Source organism: Astatotilapia calliptera, chromosome 17 (assembly GCF_964374335.1).
Source record: "Astatotilapia calliptera chromosome 17, fAstCal68.1, whole genome shotgun sequence".
In the NCBI taxonomy this organism is placed as follows: Eukaryota; Metazoa; Chordata; class Actinopteri; order Cichliformes; family Cichlidae; genus Astatotilapia; species Astatotilapia calliptera.
In genome coordinates, this window is record NC_137438.1 from 40,744,238 (window position 1) to 40,756,721 (window position 12,484).

The 12,484-nt window shown below is 41.8% G+C and overlaps 1 protein-coding gene across 1 annotated transcript; it reads right to left on the reverse strand.

The window, feature by feature from the left end:
• Positions 1–2,979: 2,979 nt before the first annotated feature.
• On the reverse strand, positions 2,980–6,366 carry prl2 (prolactin 2). Its single transcript, XM_026147666.2, has 5 exons — positions 6,219–6,366; positions 5,795–5,982; positions 5,139–5,246; positions 4,704–4,883; positions 2,980–3,390 (listed from the first exon to the last, which is right to left on the reverse strand). Exons 1-5 carry the CDS (start codon positions 6,238–6,240, stop codon positions 3,196–3,198), a joined length of 693 nt encoding a protein of 230 aa, XP_026003451.1. The 5' UTR covers positions 6,241–6,366; the 3' UTR covers positions 2,980–3,195.
• Positions 6,367–12,484: the final 6,118 nt, after the last annotated feature.

Sequence of the window (12,484 nt, forward strand, 5' to 3'; positions counted from 1 at the left end):
ATTTAATTTTCACTTGCTACACAGACTTGACTGGGAGAAAGAAAAACAGGGACGGGGATAAAGGGCAAAAACCAACAAAACCAACAGACAAAAACACATCTATCAATCACCTGGATCACCTGCTGAGAAAGAAAAGAGAGAAAACAAGCAAAAAAAGAGCAACATAATAAACATGATCGCAATAATCTATGTGAATATGACAGTAAATATTAAACATTATTGTGCAGCACGTAAGATCAACAGAACAGTGTGCTTTGAGGTAGGAGCCAAAAAGGGTGTAGTTTGTGGGTGTGATCACCCGTGTGTACACCTGTGAGCATGGACGCGCTTGTTTTTTTAAAAGGTTCCTTCATGTAATGATCTGCTAGAGGGTGGGGGGGGGCCACAGCCCCGTCCTCCAGGGCATGAAGCAGGTATGGAGGAGATCAAAACTCCAGACATCCAGAGGCCCCCAGAACACAAGAGACCAAGGAAGACCAACAGAGGGGCAGCCGCGCCACTGTCCCGGAAAGAGCTGAGGAGAGTCCCAGATGAGGGCTCACTCAGCAGCAGTGACGCGCCCGTGAGCTCCGCCGGCCCCCAGCTGCGCCTGAGTGATCGAGCCCCAGGCCGAGAGGCCGGGGGCACCCCACCTCCGAAGTGGCCCGAGCGAGCCCCAGGCTCCAGGACCCGATAAGCGGCCACCAAGGAGTGAGCCGGTGTGTACCTGGACGCCCACCCCCAGACACAAAGAACCACCAACGCACCGACGTCTGAGGGAGTCCGCCACCGGCAGGGGAAGTGGTGGTGGAGGGAGATAGGCCTCCAAACCTTGTTTCTTTGCTTGATTCCTAGAAACTTGGTCAGCTCCTTTTGTGTCATTTCTTTGTTTTGAGCTGTTACAGTGTATATTATTAAAAACAGTTTTATTACAGTGTTATTTGTAAATCAGGGTGGAAAATAAGTATTTGGTCACCTCAAACAAGGAAAATCTCTGGCTCTCACAGACCTGTAACGTCTTCTGTAAGAAGCTTTTCTGTCCCCCACTCGTTACCTGTATGAATGGCACCTGTTTGAACTCATCATCTGTATAAAAGACACCTGTCCACAGCCTCAAACAGTCAGACTCCAAACTCCGCCATGGCCAAGACCAAAGAGCTTTCGAAGGACACCAGGAAAAGTATTGTAGACCTGCACCAGACTGGGAAGAGTGAATCTACAATAGGCAAGCAGCTTGGTGTGAAAAAATCAACTGTGGGAGCAATCATCAGAAAATGGAAGACATACAAGGCCACTGATAATCTCCCTCGATCTGGGGCTCCACGCAAGATCTCATCCCGTGGGGTCAAAATGATCATGAGAACGGTGAGCAAAGATCCCAGAACCACACGGGGGGACCTGGTGAATGACCTGCAGAGAGCTGGGACCAAAGTAACAAAGGTCACCATCAGTAACACACTACAACGGCAGGGAATCAAATCCCGCAGTGCCAGACGTGTTCCGCTGCTGAAGCCAGTGCATGTCCAGGCCCGTCTGAAGTTTGCCAGAGAGCACATGGATGATACAGCAGAGGATTGGGAGAATGTCATGTGGTCAGATGAAACCAAAGTAGAACTTTTTGGTATAAACTCAACTCGTCGTGTTTGGAGGAAGAAGAATACTGAGTTGCATCCCAAGAACACCATACCTACTGTGAAGCATGGGGGTGGAAACATCATGCTATGGGGCTGTTTTTCTGCCAAGGGGACAGGACGACTGATCCGTGTTAAGGACAGAATGAATGGGGCCATGTATCGTGAGATTTTGAGCCAAAACCTCCTTCCATCAGTGAGAACTTTGAAGATGAAACGAGGCTGGGTCTTCCAACATGACAATGATCCAAAACACACCGCCCGGGCAACAAAGGAGTGGCTCCGTAAGAAGCATTTGAAAGTCCTGGAGTGGCCTAGCCAGTCTCCAGACCTCAACCCCATAGAAAATCTGTGGCGGGAGTTGAAAGTCCGTGTTGCTCGGCGACAGCCCCAAAACATCACTGCTCTCGAGAAGATCTGCATGGAGGAATGGGCCAAAATACCAGCTACTGTGTGTGCAAACCTGGTAAAGACCTATAGTAAACGTTTGACCTCTGTTATTGCCAACAAAGGTTATGTTACAAAGTATTGAGTTGTATTTTTGTTATTGACCAAATACTTATTTTCCACCCTGATTTACCAATAAATTCTTTACAAATCCTACCATGTGGATTCATGGATTTGTTTTTCACATTCTGTCTCTCACAGTTGAAGTGTACCTCTGGTGCAAATTACTGACCTCTGTCATCATTTTAGGTGGGGGAACTTGCACAATCGGTGGCTGACTAAATACTTTTTTGCCCCACTGTACATGTATGTGTGAGGATGTTTTTAATGCTTTTGGTAAATGTTAAATGGAGCGGTTCTTCCATCCATTCTCTTCCGCTCATGTTTACCAGGATGACGAGGGTCTGAAGCCTATCACAGGGCAAGGCTACACCCTGGACAGGTCACCAGTCTGTCACACAGAGACAGACTGGTGACTCACATCCCCAACCCTAACCCACACCTGTGGGCAGTTAAGAATCACCAGTTAAGCGGTTCATTGGTCAGCTGGCTTCAGGAAAACCGTTAATTCATCGTCATCATCATATATGTAAACGTGCTTCTTTTTTAATTAAACATGAGAAACCACCAACATGTTTTTCATCCCATAGACTGAAATCAGGAACTTCTCTTAAAATGATTTAACAATCTGCTTCAGACTGTCAGACATGTAATACTGTCTGTTATCCCTCGATAAATAAATGCATTAGGTGTCATGTTTTTGTTTTTGTTTATGTCCTTTACTGTCTTTGTTTTTTACGTTTAGTTACAATGTTTCAGATTTTTTATTAGGACAGAACATCGTTAGTTTTTGTCATGATGCTGTGATGATGTGACCTCAGTGTATTTCTGCACCTTTTCTGTAGAAACAACAAAAAAGACATGATTTTGAAATATTTATATAATATATTGAAACAGACGATTTACAGGTTTCTCTTATAATAATTAGTGATTCTGTGCATTCATCGCACCCTGTCTGAGGATGGAAAACATTCTGACAGACGGGGCGGCCGTTGTATCACTGCAGTCATGATGAGATGTTTCTGATTCTCTATAAGTAGAAAACAAAACCTTCAGCTTTGTCAAGAGTTTCTAGCTTTTAACATCCATCCTCTGGAACAATACGACACTTCAGGATCTTCAGGTAGTTTTGGACCTTGTTGGAGTCTCGGCGAAAGCAGTAGAGGAGCTCGTAGTCTTTCATTAGGCGCCACTCAGCGCTGCCTGGTGCCAAGAAAGCCTCAGGAGACATGAGGCTGCTGACAGAGTTACTTAATATTCCCAACATCTGCATCTGGTGTGAAAAGAACAAAACATATGGATAAGACAAATTGTTTATATTGTTGTGTGTTTACTTAGTTTCTTTCACCCGCTTAAGTAAAAAATTACAAAACAAAGTACTACACAAACACAGACAATCTAAACTGTGCATATGCTAGTGCACACACATCAGTGCCTCTGTCTCGCTCTGTCTCTGTTTCTGCCCTGGTTGAATTTTAACTGCAGGAAAATAAGCATTTAAACATGAACATGAACACAGAGCTGTGTGAAGCATCATAGATTAGACTGCTGCCCTTCACAGGCTTAAATATACTACAAGAACATCTGCTGGTCACCGTCAGTCTGTGCTCACATCAGTGATTACAACAGGAGAACGATCTCAAGGCAGCTAGGGTAGTAGTGCATGAGGTCCTTCAACATCTGTCGAACAATGCTCAGGACTGTCTATGAGGCTGTTGTGGTCAGTGCTATCCTCTGTGCTGATGCATGCTGGGACGGCAGGTTGAGGGTAGCAGAGGCCAGTAACGCTGTGGGGACGGAGCTGAACTCCCTTAGGGTGGTGTCAGAGAAGCGAATGTTGTCCAAGATAAAGACAATGTTGGATAACACCTCCCACCCGCTCCATGACGTGCTGGCTAGCCACACGAGCACGCTCAGTGAGAGGCTGAGATTACCCATAATGCACCACTGATCGACACAGGAAGTCATTCCTGCCTGTGGCCATCTCCCTGTACAACTCCATTGAACACACTGTAAACACTGCAATAGTTACATCTTTTCGCACACGCTCTACTGTAAAATAGCAAATGACAAAGTTCACAGGTTAGAGTCAAATGTCAGTCATAAATATTACACCTCTGTAATATTCTTTATATTTATAATTGAGTGATTTGTATATATTAGTGCTATTTCTTAAATTTGTAAATCTGTAACATATTGTATTGTTTGAATAGCTGAGTCTGTTACTGTTACTGTACTGAGCAACTGTAACCATATAGTGTCCTTATGGATTAATAAAGTATTCTGAATGCGATCAAGCTAATCGTTGGTAACACAAAAGCCCTCGTTCAACAAAGTGTCTGAAGCTTGTCAGTGACCAGCTGAACCCTGATGAGAACGAATGTGTGGAAGGATCATCTGACATGGAGCTGACAGAGAAACTCAAACTACCACTGAGAGTGTGTACTGCTCATTTCTTTGGGGGACAAATATTTATTTCCTCCGCTGTGTATGTTTTGCACACACACACACACACACACACACACACACACACACACACACACACACACACACACACACACACACACACACACACACACACAGTACCTTCTCAACTACTTTCTGTACTCCTTTCCGTAGCTCATGCACCATATCACTCATTTTAAGAGATTTATTGGAGCTGAAGTCAATGAAGTCGTGGAAGTGCGTCATGCTCTGGTGGAAATGCCACAGAGGGTCCCTCCACGCCACCAGGAGCTTTAGAATCACCTCCGTCAGCTCCTCCCTCTGTAGTGACATACATGTAAATTATGGGTGTGACTAGAGTGGGATTTGTACCACTGAGTGTTACTGTAATATCATAAAGAGCAAAGGGAAACAAATTTACAAAATTCTTTATCATTTGAAAGGAAAACATGTTTCAAACAGCTACAATGTTGTTTATGGCAACAAAAGAAAGAACCTGAAACACATGACAAGACTCCAGGTGTAAATATGATGTGCATAGTTGAGAGGGATTAACTTTGAAAAAGGTGAATTTACCGCCATTCTCTGAGCGTTCTCCTTTCCATTTGGGGTGAGGATGTTAGACGTGTGACAGTTGCGACTGACCCGGCCAATCTGATTCTTACTGGGCAGGAAGTAAAGCTCCTGGGAGGACAAACATGAATGAAATGTCAGAGGTTAAATATCATCTAAATGTCAAACGTGCCTGGAGCACAAAAGCAATGAATGACTTAATACGATGTCTTGCTATCTCTGTATCCTTACTGGTGTCTGTCTGTACAATAGATGCGTCTTTATCACACATTCAATTCAATTTTATTTTTATATGGCGCCAAATCTTAACAGTAAACAGCATAGCAGACTATACATGATACAGATTTATGTTAGCAAGTGTGGGCGAACTGTGAAAACATCTCGTACAGCTCAGTTAACAGTAAAAAAGTTCATCCTTGCATTTAATTAGACTGAAAAACTGTCTCATCAGGTTGGATTCTGCTGTTCTAACAGGATGACTGTGCGTGTATCTAATAAACTGATAATGCAGTGTTTGATTGACTACGTTATGTAAACCTACAATGTCTCAGTTAAAAGGCATCTGCAGACAGAATATCATATCCTCATGTCACAATCAAGCTTGTTCATTAAATATCGTTTAAAAAGCTTTTTCTGACGACTGCAATGAAGAAACATACAAACTCAGAGTGAAGGTCATTTGAAATGCTGTGCATTCTGGCTGAGTGTTGGATGACCCGGTCAAACAGGTTAGCCAGGGAGAGGACGTGACACCCAGCCTCGGCATTCGTACAGAGGGGGGCTGCATCCAGACTGGTCGGCTGACTGCAGAACACCAAGCACAACAAACCTACCAAGACCACAGAGACTAGGAGAGACAAAGGACAATTCAAAACATTAGTCTCAACCTGAATGTAATCTATTACTAAAGAACCTACCTTTTGAAAGTGTAGATGTATTTTTTTTATATTTAAGGTAAGACGAAAAATCAGGAAATAAAACTCCACTATAAAGTCACACACATGGGGACGATTGGATTACATGCAGATAAAGACACAGTCCATCCTTTCACCTCCTGTATGCACAATTCTGTTCCTGAAATACCTGATCGGATGTTTCCAGGCATCCTGCAGAGAAGGAGATCCTGTCTTAGAGCAGAGAGTGCAGATGTGCTCCTATTCCAAACCTGAATGCTTCATGTGAGGGTCAGACAGTTTCCCCTTTACACTCTAATATCAAAGAGAGGGAGGGTGGGCGGAGAAACATTAATAGTGATCTATGCTGTGATTTGGGCGACACAATAATAAATAATAAAACACAGTGTTTCAAAAGATGTTTGTCGGTTTTTTAAATGCATATTTGTGACAAACTGTTTTTAATAATATACATTATACAGTGGACGGGCCAGGCTCTTCTACAAAGCTGTTGTCTGTAACAGAGCTACAATGCATGAACTTCACTGTCCTCTGTGAACCAAAGAGTAAAACAGTGAAATGTGGATTATTAAATATTAGGTCTCTCTCCTCCAAGTCTCTGTTAGTACATGACTTAATAATTGATCAACAAATTGATTTACTCTGCCTTACAGAAACCTGGTTGCAGCAGGATGATTATGTTAGTTTAAATGAATCAACACCCCCGAGCCATTCTAACTACCAGAAATCTCGAAGCACAGGCCGAGGGGGCGGTGTGGCAGCAATTTTTCACACCAGCCTATTAATTAATGAAAGACCAAGACAGACTTTTAATTCATTTGAAAGCCTGATGCTTAACATTGTCCACCCCAGCTGTGAAACTCAGAAACCAGTCTTACTTGTTATCATCTATCGTCCACCTGGGCCTTACACAGAGTTTCTGTCTGATTTCTCAGACTTTTTATCTGATTTAGTTCTGAGCTCAGATAAAATAATTATTGTGGGTGATTTTAACATCCATGTAGATGCTAAGAATGACAGCCTCAACATGGCATTTAATCTGTTATTAGACTCAATTGGTTTCTCTCAAAATGTAAAAGAACCCACCCACCACTTTAATCACACTCTAGATCTTGTTTTAACATATGGCATCGAACCTGAACATTTAACAGTGTTTCCTGAAAACCCTCTCCTGTCTGATCATTTCCTGATAACATTTACTTTTACAATAATTGATTACACAGCAGTGGAGAGTAGACTTTATCAAAGTAGATGTCTTTCTGAAAGCGCTGTAACTAAGTTTAAGAATATAATCCACCCACTGTTATCATCTCCAATGTCCTGTACCAACACAGAGCAAAGCAGCTATCTGAACGCTACCCCAACAGAGGTCGATTATCTTGTTAATAATTTCACCTCCTCACTACGTACGACTCTGGATACTGTAGCTCCTGTGAAAACTAAGGTCTCTAATCAGAAGTACCTGACTCCGTGGTATAATTCTGAAACACGTACCCTAAAGCAGATGACTCGTAATCTGGAGAGGAAATGGCGTGTCACAAATCTAGAGGATCATCATTTAGCCTGGAGAAATAGTTTGCTGCTTTATAAGAAAGCCCTCCGCAAAGCCAGAACATCTTACTATTCATCACTGATTGAAGAAAATAAGAACAACCCCAGGTTTCTCTTCAGCTCTGTAGCCAGGCTGACAAAAAGTCAGAGCTCTTTTGAGCCAACCATCCCTTTAACGTTAACTAGTAATGACTTCATGAACTTCTTCACAAATAAAATTTTTATCATTAGAGAAAAAATTACCAATAATCATCCCACAGATGTAATATTATCTACAGCTACTCTTAGTACCATTGATATTAAGTTAGACTCTTTTTCTCCAATTGATCTTTCTGAGTTAACTTCAATAATTACTTCCTCCAAACCATCAACGTGTCTTTTAGACCCCATTCCTACAAAACTGCTCAAAGAAGTCCTGCCATTAATTAATGCTTCGATCTTAAATATGATCAACCTATCTCTAATAATCGGCTATGTACCACAGGCCTTCAAGCTGGCTGTAGTTAAACCTTTACTCAAAAAGCATCTCTAGACCCAGCAGTCTTAGCTAATTATAGGCCAATCTCCAACCTTCCTTTCATATCAAACATCCTTGAAAGAGTAGTTGTCAAACAGCTAACAGATCATCTGCAGAGGTTTATTTGAAGAGTTTCAGTCAGGTTTCAGAGCTCATCACAGCACAGAAACAGCTTTAGTGAAGGTTACAAATGATCTTCTTATGGCCTCTGACAGTGGACTCATCTCTGTGCTTGTCCTGCTAGACCTCAGTGCAGCGTTCGATACTGTCGACCATAATATCCTATTAGAGCGATTAGAACATGCTGTAGGTATTACAGGTACTGCACTGCAGTGGTTTGTATCATATCTATCTAATAGACTCCAGTTTGTGCATGTAAATGGAGAGTCCTCTTCACACACTGAGGTTAATTATGGAGTTCCACAGGGTTCAGTGCTAGGACCAATTCTGTTTACATTATACATGCTTCCCTTAGGCAGCATCATTAGAAGACATAGCATACATTTACACTGCTATGCAGATGACACCCAGCTCTATCTGTCCATGAAGCCAGATAACACACACCAATTAGTTAAACTGCAGGAATGTCTTAAAGACATAAAGACCTGGATGGCCGCTAACTTTCTGCTTCTTAATTCAGATAAAACTGAGGTTATTGTACTCGGCCCTGAAAATCTTAGAAATATGGTATCTAATCAGATTCTTACTCTGGATGGCATTACCTTGGCCTCCAGTAACGCGGTGAGGAACCTTGGAGTCATTTTTGACCAGGACATGTCCTTCAACGCACATATTAAACAAATATGTAAGACTGCTTTCTTCCATTTGCGCAACATCTCTAAAATTAGAAATATCCTGTCTCAGAGTGACGCTGAAAAACTAGTTCATGCATTTATTACTTCCAGGCTGGACGACTGTAATTCATTATTATCAGGATGTCCAAAAAACTCACTGAAAAGCCTTCAGCTAATCCAAAATGCTGCAGCAAGAGTCCTGACAGGGACTAGAAAGAGAGAGCATATTTCTCCTGTTTTGGCTTCCCTTCATTGGCTTCCTGTTAAATCCAGAATTGAATTCAAAATCCTGCTCCTCACATACAAGGTCTTAAATAATCAGGCCCCATCTTATCTTAATGACCTTGTAGTACCATATCACCCTATTAGAGCGCTCCGCTCTCGCTCTGCAGGCCTACTTGTTGTTCCTAGAGTATTTAAAAGTAGAATGGGAGGGAGAGCCTTCAGTTTTCAGGCCCCTCTTCTGTGGAACCAGCTTCCAGTTTGGATTCAGGAGACAGACACTATCTCTACTTTTAAGATTAGGCTTAAAACTTTCCTTTTTGCTAAAGCATATAGTTAGGGCTGGACCAGGTGACCCTGAATCCTCCCTTTGTTATGCTGCAATAGATGTAGGCTGCCGGGGGATTCCCATGATGCATTGAGTTTTTCCTTTCCAGTCACCTTTCTCACTCACTATGTATTAACAGACCTCTCTGCATTGAATCATATCTGTTATTAATCTCTGTCTCTCTTCCACAGCATGTCTTTATCCTGTCTTCCTTCTCTCACCCCAACCGGTCGCAGCAGATGGCCGCCCCTCCCTGAGCCTGGTTCTGCCGGAGGTTTCTTCCTGTTAAAAGGGAGTTTTTCCTTCCCACTGTCGCCAAAGTGCTTGCTCATAGGGGGTCATATGATTGTTGGGTTTTTCTCTGTATCTATGAAGCGCCTTGAGGCGACTTTTGTTGTGATTTGGCGCTATATAAATAAAATTGAATTGAATTGAATTGAATTGTGACAAAAACTGTTACAACACAATGTTATTTCAAGCATCAACTCTGGATTTAAGGTTACAGTGTAGCTGAATTCACTAAGCAAAAGTTATGCTTAATATTTGATAAGAATTTATATCGACTAAATTCAATTCAGTTTCATTTATATAGCACAAAACAAGAATCACTTCAAGGTGATTTAAATGTTCAATAATACTGTGATAATACAGAGACTCCAGTTTGTGCATGTAAATGGAGAGTCCTCTTCACACACTGAGGTTAATTATGGAGTTCCACAGGGTTCAGTGCTAGGACCAATTCTGTTTACATTATACATGCTTCCCTTAGGCAGTATCATTAGAAGACATAGCATACATTTACACTGCTATGCAGATGACACCCAGCTCTATCTGTCCATGAAGCCAGATAACACACACCAATGAGTTAAACTGCAGGAATGTCTTAAAGCAGCGGTCTCCAACCTTTTTTGCGCCACGGACCGGTTTATGCCCGACAATATTTTCACGGACCGGCCTTTAAAGTGTCGCAGATAAATACAACAAAATAAAACTAGTACCGGTACCGAAAAAAAGAAAATTTATTCATAACACACGTGAAAAGACCCAGGAAAACCGAGTAAACGATAAAAACTATAACAAAATAACGCTGAAAACTGATAAAAACCCTGAAAACTATACATTTCACACCTGAGCCTCAACTCTCGCGACCTGGTACCAAACGACTCACGGACCGGTACCGGTCCGAGGCCCGGGGGTTGGGGACCGCTGTCTTAAAGACATAAAGACCTGGATGGCCGCTAACTTTCTGCTTCTTAATTCAGATCAAACTGAGGTTATTGTACTCGGCCCTGAAAATCTTAGAAATATGGTATCTAAGCAGATTCTTACTCTGGATGGCATTACCTTGGCCTCCAGTAACGCTGTGAGGAACCTTGGAGTCATTTTTGACCAGGACATGTCCTTCAACGCACATATTAAACAAATATGTAAGACTGTAATTCATTATTATCAGGAAGTCCTAAAAACTCCCTGAAAAGCCTTCAGCTGATCCAAAATGCTGCAGCAAGAGTCCTGACAGGGACTAGAAAGAGAGAGCAGATTTCTCCTGTTTTGGCTTCCTGTTAAATCCAGAATTCAAAATCCTGCTCCTCACATACAAGGTCTTAAATAATCAGGCCCCATCATATCTTTTAGGATTAGGCTTCAAACTTTCATGGCGGGGTATGCCAGTGTGTTTTGTGAACAGACCCAAAAGCAGACTCAGCAGGAGACGGAACTCAATTTTAAATTCAAATCCCAACAACAGTCACCTCAGGGCGCTTTATATTGTACAGTAGACCCTAAAATAATACACACAGAGAAAAACCCAACAATCATATGACCCCCTATGAACAAGCACTTTGGCAACAGTGGGAAGGAAAAACTCCCTTTGAACAGGAAGAAACCTCCGGCAGAACAGAATGAGGACTTATGTAAACTTTAAATACTCACCTTACAGTGAAGATCCTTATCTTTAAATATAACCACTTGTCTTCCTCTTCTGTCTTGTCTTTCATCATCTCTGAGTGAAGTGATCTCTTCCCTTATTCTTTACCTTCATTCTTTTCCCTCCTTGAGAAATACATCAGCTGTGCCTTTAGCTAGCAGACACAGTGTGCGACAGGCTGCACACAAACGATTTGTGTGTTTGCTGATATTTGTTGAACTTATAGAAAAGCTCCTTTTGAAATGACCAGACACTCATCAGTCGCTTTGCGCCCCCTCCTCTTCTGTTGGACGGGCTACAAGTCCCAGTCTTGTACCAAAGAGTGATGTCTAACATCGTTGCACAAGTTGATACAGATGCAGTCAAGAGAATTTACCGTGGGCAAATATAACATATAATAGATATAACATCAGGAAATTACCTGTTTTGCAAGTATCTTTATGACTCTGTGTAATTGTACATACTCTGTCTTCCACTTTATAATCAATATCTCAAAATATCGTTATATTAATGTTATATTCATTGCAAGTTTTGTTGTCCTCTTGGCCTGACCTTTGAAAAAGTCACATTCAGAATAAAGAATATATGTATAAAGTCCCTTTGCCACATAAGGACTGCAGCTACAACTGTGTGACAGAAATGCTGTTTCTGCCTTAAAATAACTTAATAATAATAATAACTGACACGAGATATGTTTGATATCTGTGTCACAGATTATAGGCCAGCAAGTCATTTACAACCATTTACAGACAATCTTCATTTTTGTTGTTCGGCACAACACCGGCCCATAACATGTAAAATTATATTTACTAAGAAAAAAGTAATAATATGACCGATGAGCCTGCAAGTGCATCGGCCCACTGAGCAAATGTCCAGCACGCCAGAAATCTCCCCTCAAATGTCTCAAACCAAAAGTGACCTGTTTTGGAAATCTGAGGAGTAGAAAGTACAGATGTCGGTGTCAGAAAAGAAATACTTAAGTCCAGTTACCTGAAAATTCTACTTAAGTACAGTAATGAAGTATTTGTACTTTGTACCACCTCTGAAACTGAAAAACATCCACACATGACCAGAAGCAGCATGATGTTCAAAGACC